The 20,764-nt window shown below is 40.4% G+C and overlaps 1 protein-coding gene across 1 annotated transcript in view; it reads right to left on the bottom strand.

The window, feature by feature from the left end:
* Positions 1 to 1,588: 1,588 nt before the first annotated feature.
* Positions 1,589 to 20,764, bottom strand: part of rnf17 (ring finger protein 17) — a 44,428-nt gene continuing 25,252 nt past the window's right edge. The window contains exons 22-38 of the mRNA XM_063208251.1: positions 20,447 to 20,507; positions 19,502 to 19,585; positions 19,017 to 19,129; positions 18,726 to 18,813; positions 17,049 to 17,170; positions 16,618 to 16,907; positions 15,827 to 15,990; positions 15,551 to 15,670; positions 14,596 to 14,676; positions 13,596 to 13,718; positions 13,233 to 13,286; positions 12,596 to 12,703; positions 11,130 to 11,241; positions 10,668 to 10,806; positions 10,117 to 10,178; positions 9,245 to 9,375; positions 1,589 to 2,034 (exon numbers count right to left, since the gene is read on the bottom strand). Of these exons, the coding sequence (XP_063064321.1) occupies positions 1,915 to 2,034; positions 9,245 to 9,375; positions 10,117 to 10,178; positions 10,668 to 10,806; positions 11,130 to 11,241; positions 12,596 to 12,703; positions 13,233 to 13,286; positions 13,596 to 13,718; positions 14,596 to 14,676; positions 15,551 to 15,670; positions 15,827 to 15,990; positions 16,618 to 16,907; positions 17,049 to 17,170; positions 18,726 to 18,813; positions 19,017 to 19,129; positions 19,502 to 19,585; positions 20,447 to 20,507 (1,972 nt within the window). The 3' untranslated portion in view covers positions 1,589 to 1,914. The remainder of the gene's footprint in view (positions 2,035 to 9,244; positions 9,376 to 10,116; positions 10,179 to 10,667; positions 10,807 to 11,129; positions 11,242 to 12,595; positions 12,704 to 13,232; positions 13,287 to 13,595; positions 13,719 to 14,595; positions 14,677 to 15,550; positions 15,671 to 15,826; positions 15,991 to 16,617; positions 16,908 to 17,048; positions 17,171 to 18,725; positions 18,814 to 19,016; positions 19,130 to 19,501; positions 19,586 to 20,446; positions 20,508 to 20,764) is intronic.

Raw genomic sequence — 20,764 nt, 5'->3', positions numbered from 1 at the left:
TAGTTACTTCAATACATTTAAAAATGTTTAGAAGTAAAAGTATAACGGCCCTGTAAATATATAGTGAAGTAAAAGTGGAAGAGGGAAAAAAATCACTTCATTTTAGTACTTACATACTTCATTTTAGTACTTACACTTCCGGGTGCCGAAGTGGTGTGGTAAGTCTGAACAGCTCTGTGTTTCAATTTATGTTTTTTATCTATTTTTGTCTATTTCGTAATTTCTATTTCAAGTGTGTGCTATATGTTTACTGCAATGTACAATCATGTGTATTAGATCTTCGTGTATGTTTTGCATTTGTGTATTTATGTAAACTGACAGACATCTTAATTTCCTTCGGTATTAATTCAAGCGCTCTACTCTACTCTACTCTACTCGTAGTACATACTAGCCCCTTGACACACAAAGTTCTATCACTGGAATGTGGTAATAGTCGCTGAAAAAAACGTAACAACCATAGTAGTAGCGTTGTGAGTTAACTCTAATTCGATCAATTGCACCCTCCGCTACTTTGTATTAGTCTGAAATACTCTTTATATTACTCTTCATGCAAAGAAACTCACGTGATTTCAGAACCGGAACGAGACTTGCACTTGTTTTCAAATCAAAGCGGCAGTGTGATATACTGCAAGGTTAGCATTACTAAATGCTGTGTGTTACATGGTTAGTAATATTGTTGTAATGTTTTCAATAGTTTACCACAGCTGTTTAAGAGAAGATGATTGCTTGCTATATGTGAATATCGTCTATTGATTGTTATGGGATTTCGCAGGCACGCGCATATCAACAATTGGTAAGTGAAAGGCTGCTAATAAAGTTGTTTTGTAATGTTCCCATGCCAATAATGTGTGAACCAAGCATACGTATGGTTTTGATGGTAAGGCTTGTAACTTTGTTGTTGGATGGTTTATAAAGTGGTGTGACGTTTCTGCAGTGTGCAATTTGTTTTTTACGTGGAGGGTTTAGAAATTGACCTTTAGGCACCACATATCATAGCGCAATCTTCGCACAGGGAGCACCGATTTGCACCAATCTATGGCCTATGGTCAGTATTTGACCACCTCTAGCATTTAGATTTTACTTCAAAATGCCCTTGACTGTCCCTTTAACAATATTCCCATAATTTAAGAACTGCACTATACCAATATGTTGCATCTGTGAACATTGCTAAATTATCATTATTTTATATATCTCTGTGGGTCACTGACTCACAAGACTAAACTATGGTTGTGAAAGGGGGTCTTGTCATAGTTACGTTTGGTAATCCCTGGTGTAACACCTAGTAATATCTTCAGAATACAAAGTATTTGAAGACGCAAGTGCGTTGAGATTTGTTCAACTGGCGTGGGATGACCCTAATGTTTTTGTGACCACCTATCAGTAAAAAATGAAAGTAACATTCTGTTCCAGGCCTGACTTCAGCCACTATGCTCGATGAATCTAGCTCAACATATATGCTATATATATGCATGTTATTTAAGGCCATTTTCTCAATCTGTTTTGTTGTTTACAGAAATTTGTGGAGCATTACGTCAGAATCAAACTTTTCACATCATAACCAACGTCATAGCTACAGAATGAAAATGTGAATGTTTCAAATAAGAATTTATTGCAAAACGTGACTGCTATATTCACAACAAAAAAAGATGAAGAAACAGAAGCAACCCACTGAACTCAGGGACTTTCAAACATTGTGATAACGTGATAAACATTTAGAGTCAATAAACATGATAACCATTTAAAGTAAAATTCGTCATACTGTGAAATATATATGGTCTGTCTCAAAAAATGAAATAACATATAACATTTTAAACCATCAAGTGAACTACAAATGATGAACTTCTTTGGGTAAGCATACTTATCCTATAGTTGTAACTGTATTGATGTTTGTATCACGATAGTGTAGGACTCTGTTCATTTGCTGAATGAAATGGACGCGCCCTCGTAGTCTGCAAGTCCTGACCTCACCAGCGCGTGGTGCACAAGAGTTCCGTCAGGACTGTAGAGGTAGGCAACGGTCTCCTCATCTATAGCCTGAAAGCACAATCAATTTCATTTCATGATTAAAATAAAACCTAATCAAACAGACTACAATGACAAGGCAAAAATACATGGAACATAGCAGAAAGAGGTTTCTGTTTAAAATGATATTCCAGGCATGCAAACTGGTCAGGGGTGAAAAAGGTGAGAATGGTGTGCAACCGTTAGAATTGAACATAAACACCAGCCCAACAAATTAGAGATGGGATATTGGTATTTCATCAGTTTTTCATCAGTATCAGGTTCAGATATCAACATAATTCAGAGATCGGAATAGAATTTTCACAAAGTACTTTCTAGAGGTGCACCGAAAATTCGGCCGCCGAAAGTATTCGGCCGAAAATGCAAAAAAAGACACTTTCGGTTTTCGGCCGAAAGCCAATTGAGCGGCCGAATCGGAGGCCGAATAGAAAATGAATTGAAAATGGGCATTAATTAAACTAATTCAGTAAATCAGTTCTACTCTAACATTTGAAGACATCAAATACACATTTATTTTCTTTCCAAAACATGTCAAAACATTTGGATGTGCATTTCTGCCAAATACAGTAGCCTATTCGAAATTCGATGGCCACTATTGGAATGTTATTCGAAAATCCGAAAAAAAGACGTGCGTTTGCTAACTGAGGGATTTCCACTGTCATCCCTTGAAACGTGTAGCCTAAATTCCGCCGACGTATCATAAAGAGTTCAATACTTATTTACAGTGGCCTTCCATCTACAGCACCAGGGGGAGCAATAGCTAGAAAATGCTGTCGAGTGTACACCTCTGAACGTCCAGCAGCACGTTCACTGGAAGAGGAGTCTGTGCGTCTGTGACAAGAAATATTTATCATTCCCTTCCCCTCCTTCCATTCTCGTGGCACGGCAAAGTAAACCCCACTGAACAGCTGTTCGCTAGTTGGGCTGCATTAGAACTAGTTAGCAATTGACATTGTTGACAGACAGTATCCCGATTCGCACGGCTACAGGGGGTGGCTTTTACCAAGTTTGTTTTACAAATCTGAAGCAACGCCATATGAAACGAACCCCAAATAGTTGCAGATTATAGTGAGCCAGATACAATCGCCTCAGCTAAGAGTGCTCAGCTAGTTTACTTCGCTTGTTAGCTTATCATTATTAGCGAGATATTGAAATAACCTGCCATTGTTGACACTGACTGACAGCTACAAGTAGGTTACCTTGCAGAAGTTTACGCTGGCCAAATCAGACGCAAATTGATGTGACATTATTCCCGAACAGTTACAGATGACAGTCCATGTTTACAAAACCATCACCAATTGCAGATTTACAGTGTCAGCGATTTATTTATGAATGCCCAATGCCCATTCCCGAAATGCACGAGATGCGTGGCTTCTCCCTGGCTGTGTGTGTGTCGTGTCGGCGGGGGGCGGGACGCTTTCAGACACACTCGCCTTACGAGTTGGAAATTAAAGATGAGCATGGTATCTAGACCTACCAGAGAAGTTAGAATACAGGGGAGCTACTGGGTTAATTTAATGTAACCCTGCAGTACTTTTCATTTGTCACTTAACACTGCCAGGGAGGCCAACACAGATTTTTTTTTTACTGGCTGGATTTTTTTTATTCGACAGGACTATTCTAAATTCGAAAGGAAAACGAATATTTGAACATTCGAATATTCGTGCACATCCATAAATAAACCATTATTTCAGCAATATTCAAAAATAGTGAAAAAACTAACTTTTGATCACTTTTGACTGAACTGTAATATTCGGTTTCGGTTTCGGTATTCGGCCAAGTGATTCATTATTTTTCGGTTTCGGTTTCGGCCACAAATTTTCATTTCGGTGCACCTCTAGTACTTTCCGATACTGACATTGAGCTAGGTGTAATGTTAATTTGAAATCATAACACTTGCATATTAGTTTTCAGGATGGGATTGTTACGTTTTTCTTGTCTTACTTAATTGGTTTCCTGTTCTTCCGACTTCCTTTTCTGACCAAATAGTCTACTATAGTCTACAATATGTGGTTTTGGTGTCGGATCGGTGTAGTATCGGTATCGGCAGATATCCAAATTCGGATTCGGATCGGAAGTGAAAAAATGTGCATCGGTGCATCCCTTCCACAAATACCAATCTCCCTGACTATGCAGCTCAGCTGACCTTACACATGTTTAGGCTGTCGAAAACCTACCTTCCATCTATGATTGTGGAAATGAATGTTTTCTACGATGACTTTGAAATTTTGTGAGGCAGTGTTCAGACTCTTGAACACTGATCTCCCCATGATTTAAAATGCAATGCCAGATTATCACTTCAATGTGTAGCCTATATGTTACATTCAGGGTTCCCACTCTAATTCAGATATAAAATTCCATGATTTTCCATGACTTCCCAGACCCAAAACACAGAATTTCCATGACCAGTTCCGTAAAAAAAATGACGCTTAAAAGTGTGAAAACTAAACATTATCTTCACCGACATCGAGCCATCGCTAGACTTCAGTCGCCTCATTGCATTATAGAATGATGCACATTACAGCGCGAAACCAAACCGTCTCTAGTGAGACATTGTAGTATAACCAGTAAGATATACCAAACAAAAAAGTGTATGCTTTTACACAACTGTTGAGAAAACTCCATGATATTCCATGACCGTGCATGCAAAATGGTAAAATTCCATGGTTTTCCATGACTGGAAAAACTTTTATGAAATTCCATGATATTCCAGAAATTCCATGACCCGTGGGAACCCTGTACATAAAAGACATGTAATTTTGTTCCGTTTTAGAAATCACAAGAGAAAAGAATACCTCCAGTGTCAGCGTTCCATGCTAGTGTTTACTCATGGCTTAGGTCAAGTAATGCAACTGCAGAATTCATCTTACGAGATGATGGCAGAATGTCTAAACATTTTAAATAAATAGCTATGCCTGCAGAGAGGTGCTTGTTTCGTGCACCGTCATTCAAAATAGTATGTCAAGCTGGTTAGCTAGGTACATCTATGCTTTGATTGGCCAATCTACGTAGGGAATGACAAGAAGTTGTAGGTGTATGCATGTCGCAGAGAGAAGGGACTGTTGTAAATGTTTGGCATTGGTAGGGGGCATTACAAAACTATTTTACAGGTCCAAAAAGGGGTCCCACCTAGGGATGCAAATCATTAATCGACTTTATATGAAGAGCAATAAAGGTATATTGATTCATATTCATTCAAGAGGTTGCTCGATCAAAATGTATTAATCGCGATTAATCACTAGAGGGCGATAGAGAGTGGACAATATAATATGAATACATGTATGTAGATGATAGCATTCATAAATGATTTGTAGCTGACGCTTTTTTTCATATCCAGAGTAGGGCTGCACGATATCAGAAAAAAAAAAGATACTCGATAACAGCATGCAATACCTCGATAATGATATTGAAACGATATTTAGAAATATAGCCTAGTGCTTTTCTTGTCACCAATTTGTCGGTCTGTGTGGGGGGCGTGGCTTTGGTAACGGCAGGCTTCTTGCACATTTGCTGACATTCAGCAAATGATTGGACTGCACAGAAATTATTTACTTGTTCACGATAATCAAGGCATTTTCTGATATGCATATTGCCACTTTTGATATCTCGAATTCGATACATTTTCGATATATTGTGCAGCCCTATTCTAAAGTGACTTACTATTATTTACAAGGTGTAATGGTTACAGTCCCTAGAGCAATGTCGGCTTAGGCGCTTCATTGCTTAATTGTAGCTGCCCCACAATAAAATTACTGATGTATTCAGTCTCAAGTGTACTGTAAATTGAGCGATCTTAAAAGTTCTGCAACTTTCTGCAAGTATCTGGCCATAACACATTTACTCCCAAGTCACGTAAAAATAAGTTTTTGCCTCCCAAGACGTAAAATTACGTTTTTATGTTTCTTTAATGGATTCTGAATCTACACATTCTAATGCATATTCTGTGTGATTTTCGTAATAATGTGATGAACAGAACTGACATAGATCATGTAAACACATACAAAGTCGAAACTCCTACAAAATCAGGATCTGGATATTTCATCATCTGTGCATTTTATTACACACAGTACTTGAGTTTTATTATAGCGAATCAAACTACTTCCTGATCACGTCACGTCACGTCTCAAGTTACTTTCCAGATAATCAAAAACATATGTCCTGTCAGTGCCTAGCTAGCTAGCCTATTCCTAAACATATGATGGAAGGATAAGGAGTTTTGCTGTCATCAAGATAGGTGTAAAATGGAAGGTTGTAATGAAAAACAACATGCACACAGCAGGAAGTAACCTAATTTTGGGTGAGTACTTTGGCACGTCTACTTTTATCTACAGAACGAAAACTGCCAGTCAAGTGACATTAGCTAGCTAGCATTTCAGATGATGTGGCTCTGAACAACAGCTTGACCAGGTGATTTTTGCATTGAAATAGTTAACTTGGAAGCCACTGGAGTTGTTATTCGGGCGTGAAAATGCCTGCCAACCTTGATTTTTTTTTGAGTAGCAACTTATCGCGGCGCGGCAATTCACGGCGCAACAAAAACATCCAAGTGAGAAAATGTGGCCAACGCAGCGCGATACCATTGCAAAGCAACGGGGCTGCCGGCGGGCCCATCTGAGAGGCTACTTTGTTTTGCATAGTCTGCCCTACACCTAGGGTTGCCAAATGTCAACGGGGAAAATATGGGACACTTCATTCAGGCAGGGGGTGTAGGGGTCCTCCCCCAGAAAATGTGCTTTTCTTAGATGCAATTTCCTGCATTTTAATGCATTTTAGCCTAACATTCCGTGTATCTGACAAATAGTTAATTTCACCAGATTATCTTGCTCTTCACAGTACTTTGAACAACCATACTTTATTAAACTTTCATGGAAGATGTTTTTTTTTGTTTCACACCATAACACCAATAAAATGCTATGATATAGTGTGCTGGAATTCAGGACTCTAAATTAACTTTATTGATCACCAGCCAATATGGCTCTTAATCTTACTAGTCAAACATATCACCAGCCTGGCTAGTAAGTGGCTATTAAGCTATCCTATGTACCAGCCAAACAGAGCATTTGGTCACTTGGGGGTGTTAAGGAGCTGGAATTGAGTATGAAATTGAAGCATTTGCTGATTATTTTTTGGCTGTAGAAGGTACATGTAGGGAAATGTATAATTTGATTATATAATACCGAGGCATTTCAGTGATTTTCATGAACAAAAAGTTGAATTGCAATGATTCTTACATCATCTCCCCCAATATTAATAAATGGTGATGTTGTAACCTACTGTGAAGAAGCATCAGCAGATTGTAGAGAAAAAGATAAAGACAGGTGTTATCTAGGCTAGGATAATATCAGATTAATATTATTACCTTGGGGGCTAACATCAAAATCACACTTGCATTCATTCAGTATATGCGTCATGTAGTGGCTCTACTGAGGGACGGGGGCTAATGGCCATTGCTCTTGGAACTTCCAAAGTAACGTTTGAGGGGGATGACAGTATTCCTATATGGTGTCATGGTAGGTTATGGATGTATTCCGAGCACAACCGTTAGAACTATCGCTTTATTTTCCCCAGTTAAAACGACCCCACACCTTTTTCATGAACAAATTCAAGCACTTTTCAAGCACCTTCAAGCACCAAATTTCCAGTTTTCCAGCACCTTTAATAGGTCGCGGCAAGGGGGTATGAGCGTCCTCCCCCAGAAAATGTTGTGCTTTTAAAATGCAATTTCCTGCATTGTAATCAATTTTAAGATGTCGAATGGCAAATCCCATCTGACATCACTTCCTCAGATTTTTGATGTACCTGAACAATTTATTTCTATTAAATGGTTTACTGAGTTTGACTTGACACAAAATTCAAGCATTTTCAAGCACTTCACCAAAACTCAAGCATTTTTACAACCTTGACAACACTTCACAACCTTGAAAACACAATTCAAGCATTTTCAAGGAATTCAAGCACTCGTGGCATCCCTGCACTGAATTTAGTTCGCCGCTAATCTGCTAATTTATAGCGCAGTCAGTCGACACATTTTCTCATTCGGAAGTAATCTCGTTTTGGTCCAATATAAAAACAAGCAACAACATATTGCCGTCAAATACGGCGAAACATTGGGTGTACCATTACGACAGACCTCGGCCTTTATTTATTTTCACAAGTTTACGGATTTAGCAACTGGACGCAATTCACTATTCCCATGGCTACCTTTCTCAAAGCCAATTTACCTTTGAAACGGTGATTTTGACGGTGCTCACTTGTAAAACTACAGCGACAGTACCAAGATGGATAATATATGATGACAGGAGGAGGAAGACATTTGTGTCAGAGATTATAGGAATATATTGTCCAGTCTCTGCTTGTATGTTTTCGAAGCAAACTTTCTATCGGCAGCTGATGCCTCGACTCGAGAGGAGCGCAGCACAACAAATGAAGACCTCTAAACTAGCGCTCTGATTGGACAATATTTCCCCCCCACACGTTGCTGGCCAATGGAAAGGCCAGCGCGAGACAGTTGCAAGCAGAGCCATATCTACGGCTCTGTCTGGTTGCAAGTCTACAGAGCAATTTATAAGGGCCCGTGAACACACTTTGGTATTGTTTTTTCCCGTATTTTGAAGAGACAGCGCCGTAGTTTGATGTCAAAATCTGTATCTGCTACACAAAATGCGTAATGGTCGGCAGGTATGCTTTCCATTAAAAGCAAATGGAATAATTTAACATCTTTCAGTTCAACACAATACAACTGTACCTGTAGTAAGTGTAACAAAAAGGCCTCAAGTCATTATCATTATGGTTTACATTCATCAGTGTTTTACAACACCCTCTAGTGATTTCTATTGGTAAGTGCAAGTATGTGTGTGTGTGTGTGTGTGTATGTGTGTGTGTGTGTGTGTGTGTGTGTGTGTGTGTGTGTGTGTGTGTATCTTACAGAGATGAGGGCTCGATAAGTCCTGTGTGTGTGTGTGTGTGTGTGTGTGTGTGTGTGTGTGTGTGTGTGTGTGTGTGTGTGTGTGTGTGTGTGTGTGTGTGTCTTACAGAGACTAGGGCTCACTAGGTGTGTGTGTGTGTGTGTGTGTGTCTTGCAGAGACTAGGGCTCACTAGGTGTGTGTGTGTGTGTGTGTGTGTGTGTGTGTGTGTGTATGTCTTACAGAGACTAGGGTTCACTGTGTGTGTGTGTGTGTGTGTGTGTGTGTGTGTGTGTGTGTGTGTGTGCGTGTGTCTTACAGAGATGAGGGCTCGGTAGATTCCTTTCTTCTGCAGCAGGTCAATCATCTCCAGCAGGGCCTTGACGCTCCACTCAGGAGCGTACGGAAGCCGCTTGGTCTCGGTGCACACACGCGGTGGCTGGAACCCTCCTGTTACATTACAATACATTATATTATATTATCCAAGTACACAAAATTAAGTCACTGCTTTGTCTTCTCAGGTGAATTTAATAACCAGAGTGCAACCTTTCGACTCTCAGGCCTTCATCAGGCAAAGTCACTTTGGGTCCAGACTTTATTTTCTCTACTTGGATTTATGCTTTGATTGTCCAGCACCAGACCCATCAGGTGGGATGTGCACACATCTACTCCTTTGAACAATACATTATATTTCACTTAGCAGACGCTTTTATTGAAATCGACTTGGTACTGGTAACACTTGGAACAATGTACCGGTATGGCTAGGTCACTTGCTCAAGGGGACTTAAGACATGGAGAACGCATACAATTAGAACTGCTCAATGATGGGAAAAATCAATCAGGATTATTTCAGTCAGTATTGATATCACAATTTTTGGAAAACTTTTTTTTTTTTTTTAAAGAAAAACAATTGTGCCAAACAATCCGTAATCTTCCCTCCCTTCAGGTGCGTGAGTGGAGAGCCATAGAGAAAAACACAGTGGTGTTCTGCATGAGTGTTGGGTAGCAAGTCCCCTCTGTGCTCACAATGGCTGAAGTGGGGGGAATGTATTGTGCATAGCATAGCCTACCTTTTGACAGTATAGACAATGACGAATAAATCGACTCGATATTATGAAATTTTGCAAGCAATATTGATATCACGATATAAATTTGAAATATTGCACAGCCCTACATACAATCCATACATACCTAACCGTACACATACTGCCCGGCGAGGAATGTCCAAAAGGAACTCAGGAAGACAGCGTAGTCTGAAAGAAGATGATTTGGGACAAATTATGATTATGATTATTAAAACTATTTAAACTTCGTTTTTTTCTTTAAGCCTAGCCTGTTGTAACATACTCTATTTATAACCTATTCTATTTCTATCAACCTGCAATAATCTTCTAACTGCATATGGGCTTTCAGATGTAACATAAAAGAATCAATTATGAACCAGGGTGAGATACAGTAAAGATAGGCTTGAAATTGCAGACCCCCCTTGCACATTTAGGTCTGCATGCTGGATGGTTTCCAAACAAGTAATACACCTACGCGTTGTGAGTGGTAACGTACCGTAATTAATAAATTAAAAACAGCATAGTTTGTGTCTCCAAATGACACACAACATACAGGTGAGTAGAACATGAGGTTATAATGTGAAATCAAGTGACCAATGTACAAAAATAATGTCTTAATGAGGAAAAACTCCTTTAATTTGTGGTGTCTTTGCATTTGTCTCATAGTGTTTGACTCACTTGTCTATGGGCACAGTATCATCAGAGCCGAAGTCCACATGTCTCACAAGCATCTTGATTTCTGGACTGACAGCTACAAATCCTATTAGTTCAGCCCGGTAGAAACTGCCATCACTGTATTCAGATAGACATGGTCCCCCTGAAAAAGATGGAGCCAGATTAAATAATTTTTTTGGGAAACAAAAAGATAGGGAATGAGTGGGTTAGAGACAGCCTGGTTTTGCCACACCACATTAATTACTTTGTAATTCATTTTAGGTCTGGATCTTCGGTGCCTTGGTGTTGTGAAGCTTGAGAATGGCTGCTATAGTCCATGCTTACTGGAATCGATAAGAGAACCGTTAGGTAAACTGCCAAACGATTCCATGGAATTGAAACACACGGAACCGGTTCTCAACATGAACTGGTTCTCGATTCCCAAGCCTATATACAGTATGTAGTGTAGTGGTCTGACGTGCATACCAATGGGAAAGTCGTTGAGGTGGGAGAGGGACGCCGTGTCCGCATTGACACATTCCATGAGCTCTTCAAGGGAGACATCATCCTCCTTTTGAAGGTTAATACTGAGGTATGCCTAAAACCACAACACACACACACACACACACACACACACACACACACACACACACACACACACACACACACACACACACACACACACAGGGCTCTAAATTAACACACGCCAACCCGCCAAACACGGGTGAAAATTAATTTTGGCGGGTGGAAAAAAATGCCTACCCGCCCCTTTGGCTAGTAGCGCCCGAGTTGCCTACAGTAAATTGTGAACGGTAAATGGCTGCTTGTATGACAACGATACGGCGAGATTTCCTACATTACCCATAAACACTCACGTCATGACCCCACCCCACCGTGAGCTTCTGAAGCAGCAGCCACTCCGTGCTGCTGTTGCGCGCGCCAGGACAGAAAGCATTTCAGAGCTCTTGTGCGCTCACACTTGTTTGACAGGCAACTCTCCCCTGCTCCTGTAGCTTTCTCCACCACTTTTAACGTCACTATTAGGCCTACTGTTACTATTGGCATTCACCGACACCGACACACCTTGCTCTAACAGGCTGCCTTTTAAGCTGCGAGGACCTGACCGAAGAGTTTCAATAACAGGAGTGTTGTGGAACGACATAGCGACAAAGGCAGAGGAGGAGAACGGGCTGTCAGAGTAGTGTGTTGTCTTCTGAAATGTTTCTAAGTCCTGGCGCAACTAAGTTGGAAAGCCCACGCCATCGGAAAGAAGGGCAGACCTTATGCCCGTGCGAGTAGGCTATGCGCTACGTATGCTATGGAAGTAACAAAGGAAGCGAACATTTCCGTGATATTATTTGCTTTTAGTTAAATATAGCGTAGGCTTGTTATTTCGTTGCGCATGGTAGAGAAGAGCTCCTGGAAGAAATAATGGTGCCTATAGCATCATACTGTAGGCCACATAAACACACAATAGGCACACACAACAACATCATATCCATTATTGCACAACGTGTGTGTGTGTGTGTGTGTGTGTGTGTGTGTGTGTGTGTGTGTGTGTTGACCTCTCCTCTCCTCTCCTCCTTTTCTTTTCCTCTCATCTCTTCTCCCTCCTTGGAGTGCGAGGTTTTGTAGGCCTAGTGTTTGGCTGTGTGTTTGGTTTAAAGGTCTGTTGTGTGTGTGTGTGGCTGGTGATTCATTGTTTTCAGAGGTAAAAATAAAGCAGAAGTTCAAAAAAGTATATATAATATGCTTATTACACACACACACACACACACACACACACACACACACACACACGCACACACGCACACACACACACACACGTTTTTTTGTTTGGTCATGGTTTTAACCACCCGGTAATGCAGAAACAAGTAAGGACGTAACATGTCATTTTCTGCAGTGAGTGGTCTAGTTGTTTTGCACATCTGGGCTGCATAGTGATCTTGTACCTTGTCGGGAGTGCACAGGTGTTTGATTTTCACAGCAACGCGCGTCCCTGTTTTGGGAAGAGGAGGATCAGGAAATGTCCCTCTCAATGGAGGGGTAGGAATTAGGCCCTGCAGAGCAAAAATGAGAGATGAAGTGAAATGGAAATATATTAACAGTATATTCAACAGCTGGGTCTTTCCATGTGAAATCAGACGCTGCTGGACCTGTTAGGAAAGACTCTCATTCAAGACTATTTCCAGTTTAGTAGTTTTCTTATCTGACTAAATAACCAAGCCAATTTTTTGTGAGCAGTTGAGGTCTGACAGTGTCAGCTACATGAGCTACATGTAACATTGCATTTTATCAATAACTTCTTTGCTATTATTCACTGCTTAGATATCTCTCTTGATTTGACCATTATTAACAAGGTTCAGAACTCCGGTAACAAATACACTATGGAGATAATATCCAATAAGTTACGTTTTAAGCAAAAATAAAAGCAAAATTCAGAGAAATGACCATGACTATCTAGTTGCAGTAGACTTCAACGACAAGGGGCATAACATCTCTGCCCTGCGCTTTTGTGAGATCAAGCAGGTTGATATGTATCTTGCTGTGCACATTCATATGGGACCACTCCGCCTCTGGCCATCCTACCTTGATGTCCAGTTGCCAGTCATCTAGATCAACCAGTTGACTACAGTTCTGCTCCTGGGCACACAAAAACCAGAAAAGAGTCAAATAAGAAAAAGGTTGGCTAGACTGGTCTTGCCATACCCTTGTACTAATTTCATCAGTACAGAGGTTCTGTAACAGCCACATTGAGAAACATTTAGTAGATGTGGGTGTATGAGGCTACAGTGTATGAATACATCATCATGAATAAATCATTTCTATTGTCATCACTGGATACCCTAGATTCTTAGATTTGAATTCGTATGCATTTCATACACTTACAACTCCTGTTTTAGCAAAGCAAAGATGCAACTCATGGATGACTTTTATTTCATGTCCATGTACCTCAAAGTCCATGGCTAACAGGTTAATGCAATTGGGATGATGTTGTGCCATGATCCTGCTCACGGGCATGCCATCCAAAAAGATCTCGACCACAGCACACTCGCGTGGCTCACCAGGTAAGTCCTGAGGGACAGTGAAGCACAAGAGGACAGCATGACACCAACCTACTGTATATGGGTGAAAGAATGTTTTTGTGTTCCTATGTTTTAGTAGGAAAGGTTAAAATTTGAAAATAGACTCACAACTTAAATAGTTAAATTAGAAACCAAGCACAATTTACATGAACCCACTGTATATAAACTACACTCCCCGGCCACTTTATTAGGTACACCTGCCCAAATGATCATTGAATTTTTGATCAGCCAATCACATGGTAACTTGATACGTTTAGGAATGTACACATAGTAAACACGATCTGCTGCAGTTCATACCAAGTATCAGAATGGGGGGAAATATTGATTTTAAGGGGAACTCTGAAATCAGGTGACAGTTCTGTTGCATACAAATGTCCCATTTCAGATTTAAATATTTAGTGGCAGAGGGTGCAATTGATCAGGTCTGAGTTAATTAGGTAATGATATTTACAATTGTGATTGATATTGCTTAATAATTGAAATTGAGTACTGCTTTTCGGCCTTGCCATTTAGACCTACTTATTGAATGGACAATGAATAAAAAACACAGGTGGAAAGGCTACGCCATTCACCTGACGGAAATAATGATGAACAACACACTAACCCAGCCAAAATCGTATGAATAATAAGTAGACATTTTGTTTATAATATTTACCAGCCAAAATCTCACACATTTTAAGTAGCCATGCACTCATTTTGTTGATACAATTTAGTTCAGATGTATCAAAAGGGGCAAAAGGGGGTTCAATACAGTACTAACAAGGTGTACCTAACAAAGCAGTCGGTGAGTGTTTATAGACTGATGCAGATACATATACATGTACTGTATGTGTTAATACCAATGTAATAATTTGTCTGTATATTACCATAATGTCAACATCAACGCTTCTGCCAACCAGTAACTCCTTCATCAATGCCACAGCATCGAGGTGCCAATCCTTCCCCACCTACACAAAGACCAGACCACACAGTCACATATTGTGTCAATGACATTTTTTTGGCTCAGACATCAGGGGGTACAGGCACAGTTAATGCCCATGAATTAATTAGTAATCGGAAATTAATATATTGAAATGAATATGCTTCTTAAATAATCCACTAAAACAAAAACAGAAAATCAGTTAACCCATACAATTGTTGCACCATTAACGCCATTGACCCATTTATGGAACATCCAAAGCAATTATCCAACGGCGGCTCTGCAAGAATTTGCTGGCATGAGAAAATACCAATGATAATACAACACTAGATGTTGTGTTGACTAATCCCGTGTAATGGAACGAATACATCAATTTGAGCATTCTAAATCACCAGACATAACATTCCATTGATTTTCAATGGGGTTTAATTTCTGGCAAATTAGAATGCCCATACCAACAAAGCACCAAAACGTGGTATGGAAATCTATGGGGTATAATGACGCAGTCAGGTCAGGTCTTACCCATGATTACGGTTTTGAGTAATGAACCAGGCTGGGAGTTTTTAAAAGCCTCAGGAATCTTTTGCAGGTGTTAAGAGATCATTTGTTGATTCAGATGATTAGGTGAATAGCTCGTCTAGAGAACCTTTTTAATAATGTGCTAATTTTTTGAGCGTGTAATTTTGGGTTTTCATGAGCTGTATGCCAAAATCATCAGTATTAACATAATAAAAGATCTGAAAAAAATCAGTTGGTGTGCAATGAATCTAAAATATATGAAAGTTTCCTTTTTATCATTACATTATGGAAATAATGAACTTAATCACATTATGCTATTTTTTTAAGAAGATATACTGTATATATATATATATATCTATGAGGACGGAGACACAAACACATACCGGTTTCCCTCTGCCTAATCGTAGGGGGACACATAGCTGTGCCACGTCCTCACATACCACCATGGGGTACACGTGACACACTGGGATGTTCTCAGCAAGGCCCACATCCACATACTGCACCTGTGAAAAAAACAGCACCATATTTAGGAAATAATTACACCATACACTGCCACACTACTGTACTTAGCAGAGTGAAGTTCTAGAAAGCACAGTGTTTTTTTTCTCTTTTTATTATTGTTCAACCTAACTGAATGGGCTCTGCGCACGCACACACACCTTCACTTGGCCTCCGCTGAGCTCCACAACACGGCCGCGGTGCCACAGCATGTCCGTGCCCTTGACGATACAGCCCTTGACATTGCGCCAGTTGTGGTGGTCGAGCACTGGGGTGGTCTTGATGTGCTGTTGCAGCCGCTTCTTCAGACGCTCCAACTCTGTCTCTACACGCGCACGCACGCACGCACGCACACACGTACACACCAAAACAGGCATATGCACCAAACAATATACGCACAAGGAACACCCAGTAATATTTTCAGAAAATTTTGAGAAGTACGTCAAGATTTATTTAGTTGGCGTGGTATGATAATTTACCCAAACACAAAAACATGTTAACAACTACTACTGCATGGACACACACACACACACACACACACACACACACACACACACACACACACACACACACACACACACACACACCAGGGGTGATAGTGAAAAAAAAATCCTGAGCCTGAACTTTTCCCCCTGCTCTAACGACAACGACAAGATACTGCATAGTGACGTAAGGTAGGCCTATTTTGATACATTATTCAAACATTTAATAGCCTGTGTATGACCATTATTCAAGCCTGATAGTAGAAGAAAACCCTGCACCTGTAACACTTTCTGAGATAAGAATAACCTAATGGCTAATTATTATCAATGTTTTTATTTTTGCAAACTCTGTCAAGCCTGAAATCAGGCATGGAGCCTGAATACTATCAGCCCTGCACACACACACACACACACACACACACACACACACACACACACACACACACACACACACACGCACACACACACACCTGCTTGTGAGGTCATGCTATAAATGACCCCGTCGTCTCCGATTGCCGTGATGGTGAGGCAGGTCATGCCAAGATGCTCTGGTGGCTGTGGGGGAGGGTAGTCTTCAGTGCTCGGGGCCACCTCTGCAGTGTGATCAACAGGGTGTGTGTCCTCCTCCTCCTCCTCCTCCTCTTCCTCTTCTTGGGAGAGGTCCCGGGACCCCTTGCGATTGTCCTCACGTGCTGTGGGAGCCTCGACTGCCTTTGCCTCGACAAACTCCTGAACACTCGCCTCTCTTTGGAATCCAGACCTACGGCAACAAACATTGAACACATATACTAAATGTTAATACAAAATAAGAGATAAGAAATAGCTATCCTTGCAGAAGAGGCCGATGAAAACCAATTGATTTCAGACACACACACACACACAGAGACACACACACACACACCTGTACTTGCGTTCTGGTAGTGCCAAACCTTCACTGATGAGGAAGTCGGCCATGCTGACATTCTGCCCTGCCCGATTAGGGCACAGCAGAGATACTCCCACTGGACTGGCAGGAGGCTGCTCCTGCATACACAGAAAACAGTAGCTTAGTGCAGTGTTTCCCAACCAGGGGTACGTGTACCACTAGGGGGTACTTGGAAAAAAAAAATATTTTAACAAATATGTGGAGCTTAGTTACATTGGGATGGAGAAAGCGATATAGAACTTGACTTAGGGGGTACTCATGGCACAACGAAAAGGCTTGGGGGTACACAAGACAAAAAAGGTTGGGAAACACTGGCTTAGTGGTCTCCAAATGGCGGCCCATGGGCCAGATCCGGCCCGGGCATGACAAACATTTGGCCCGCTATGAAGTTGGAACAAATGAAAACATGTGATATTTGAAGCTATACGGTCGGGCAATGTGTTTGGCCCTCAAGCTCATTTGCGCTACATAATTTGGCTCTTGAAGGAAAATACCACTGCAGTAGCTTATTGCATTCCATTCCCCGAGTTGAACGCTTCACTGTTGCTTGAAAAAAAAAAAAAAACCCTAATAAACACAACAACCTTACCATATCATCACATATGGTCTTTTGTAATATATTATTACATGGCTACTGATATTCTGGTAACAGCAAGTTCATAATAATCATTTCTTTTAAGACATATGGTAACACTTTACTTAAAGCCAACGTTATAAGCGCATTTATAACAAATTATAACGCACATTATAATTACTTACAACGTAGTAGGACTACACTCATAATGCTTCATGATGCTTTATATTAACAGTTATGAATAACTATGAATCTAGCTTATAATGCTTTATAAATCCAAGGGTGTCGTGAGTGCTCATGACTGGCTATAAACTACAGGCTGCCTGATGGGGCTGATAGTACATTATCAATTCAATTCTTTATTTACATCAGACTCAAAGTACATGGCCCATATCAAGACTACAGTCAAAACATTACATAGAGAAGTTAAGAAAAATAAGAAATAAAATAAGAAAATAAAATAAAATAAAATGAAAGATGGGAACACACCTATCAAACAAATAGGCACTCTCTCCAGTGTCGCCTAAGCTTGGAGGAGAACCTCACAGAACACTTTACTGGACTCACTAGGGTTATGAGTATCTATACCCCTCTATGCACAGACCTGGATGATAAACTGTCATAAGGGCTCATACGATGCTATAATGTTTCATGTGAGATCATGGGTCGTCAATGTGTGCTCTAAGTAAAGTGAAGTTCATATGGATGCATCTATAATGCACTGTATAATGCACATCTATAATGCATCATAATGTACTGTAAGCCCCATCAGGCAGCCTGTAGTTTATATCCAGTCATGAGCACTCATAATACCCTTGGATGTATAAAGTATTATAAGCTAGATTCATGGTTATTCATTACTGTTAACATAAAACATCATGAAACATCATGGGTGTAGTCGTAATGTGTTGTAAGTAATTATAATGTGCATTATAATTTGTTATAAATGCGCTCATAATGCGCTATAGATATGGGCTTCATAGAAAGTGTTACCAGACATATTATACTGATATTGTCTGCTTTACTGTATTAACACAGACCACACACACACACACAACACAACACAACACAACACACACCTTGACGGTCATCTGAGCCGTTGCTCCGGTCAGGTAAAAGGAGATCAGGTCACAAGATGTTGCTGTCCATTTAGACCCCCCAGCTGGTCTGTACAGGTACAAGAAATTAGACAGGAGGCCGCGGGGTGTCTCTACCCTGCCAATTCTGAATTCTGCTCTCTACAAATTCATTTGTGTTCCTTCTTAAAAACCCTCCACTGTAGCTCAGTTGAAAACAATTATGAAAAGAAAAGTCAAAAGCCAAAATTCCACCACAGCAATGTGAAAGACTCTTTGCCAGTTTCCGCTAACCTTATTCCGCTGAGACAACATTCGAGTACCAAGGAGCCAATCATCTGTGGGGGGAGGGGCCTTAAATTGTCTACGGGCACTGGAATCCTGGTCCCATAGTCACAGCACAGAACCTACAGACAAAGCAATAAAAACATCAGATGGCAGCAGACGATTTAATAAGGTAGAGAAGACGCGCTCACACTATCGCCTAAATAGGCTACTTAACAATTCTTAACTGGGTGCTGAATCCCACAAAAACTTGAATGAATAAATGAAGCAAAGGACAGCACTCTTCAGATTTCTTCTTTGTTTATTCGCCCACGAACGTTTCGGGCAGAGCCCTTCTTACGCTGAAGAAGGGCTCTGCCCGAAACGTTCGTGGGCGAATAGCAGACGTTTTAATCCCAGGCAAAGTGCAAATGACATCCCTCCATTCTTCAGAAAACAACCCTCCAATCGTATAATAATATAACAAAAAGGCACAGTGCATGCTTTAAACAGACCTCGACCAACTTGCTGGAGAGGATGCTGGATATTTTCCCTCGCTCCCAGACTCCTTGGACGAGGGCGGCACAAAACATTTCCACCTGGCTCAGTGACAGATAGGGGTTTGCAAAATGAGAAATCATAAAATGTTTCAATACATTATTCTGAACGCTTCCATCAGATTTGCAAAAGTGTATATTCTGTATTTGTGTGTTTTGCGCAATTTCAAAACAGCTTTTTAACCATTTAGTGCTAAATGAAAGGCTGGTTGCTAGGCCTGTGTGATAAGTGATAACTGATAAGTGATTACTCTCATCAAAAAACATAAGTGCATCGTTACTCTTAAATGATCAACAGTAGCCGGCAGCATGCTCAGTTGCGTTGCAAAGCCTGTCAATTATTTAACATCTGACTATTTAATGAAGCAGTATTAAATTGTAGGCCTATTGGATTAACAAAAAACCTTGAGGGGTCTGATTCGGACCATTTTATCTGCCAAAATCTGACCAGGTAAGACTGGGCTGTGATACAGACACTGTACTTTCATGATCGTTGGCCGATTGATCGGAGCATCTCTACTTAACATATTCAATACAAAATATTGCAGTGATAAGAGTTCATGATTTTCTTTTCATCGCCAAGTATCAAAGAAGAGAAGCTTTCTCAAGCAGTCAGTCACATGAAGCAGTCAGTGATAGCCAGTGATGCAGACAGTGATGCATTTCGTAAACAGGAGATGAACCCCTTGTGTAATGTGCCACCTTTCTTAAAAAACCTGCTCACAAAGACTATCCTTTCATCATTACTTGGGTATCACACATATTGAAATATTTGGGAGGTTTTCCCACCATTTTCAGCATTATATACAGTCAGTATTCTATCAAAAAATTATATAAAAATTGATAAAATTACAATAAAATAGATTTGGTCTTAAAAAGCATAATGTAACGTCATTGACCCACCTCCCAATCAACAGACACTGGGGATTTGGTGGCAAACTGTTGCTTAAGACGCTCCTGAATCCTAGAACATGATTGGCGAAACAGTGAAAAGTCAGTCAGTGACAATGAAAAAAGGAACAAAGGAATAAAACAATAACAATAAAAAAGCACAGGCGCTAAGCGTCAGCAGCCTAAGCCTCTGACCACGTAACTTATCTGCAACATAACTTTAAAGTTGCATAAACTATTATCAGAGTGATTGTATGGATATGACGAGAGAGTTTACTCGCGACTTTTCCTAGTGGCACTGCTCTCTAGGGGCGCCAGCGGAGGAGTGCA

The sequence above is a fragment of the Engraulis encrasicolus genome, chromosome 10 (assembly GCF_034702125.1).
Source record: "Engraulis encrasicolus isolate BLACKSEA-1 chromosome 10, IST_EnEncr_1.0, whole genome shotgun sequence".
NCBI lineage: Eukaryota > Metazoa > Chordata > Actinopteri > Clupeiformes > Engraulidae > Engraulis > Engraulis encrasicolus.
Note: the sequence above shows the minus strand (reverse complement) of the source record. Positions and strands in the feature narration are given on the sequence as shown.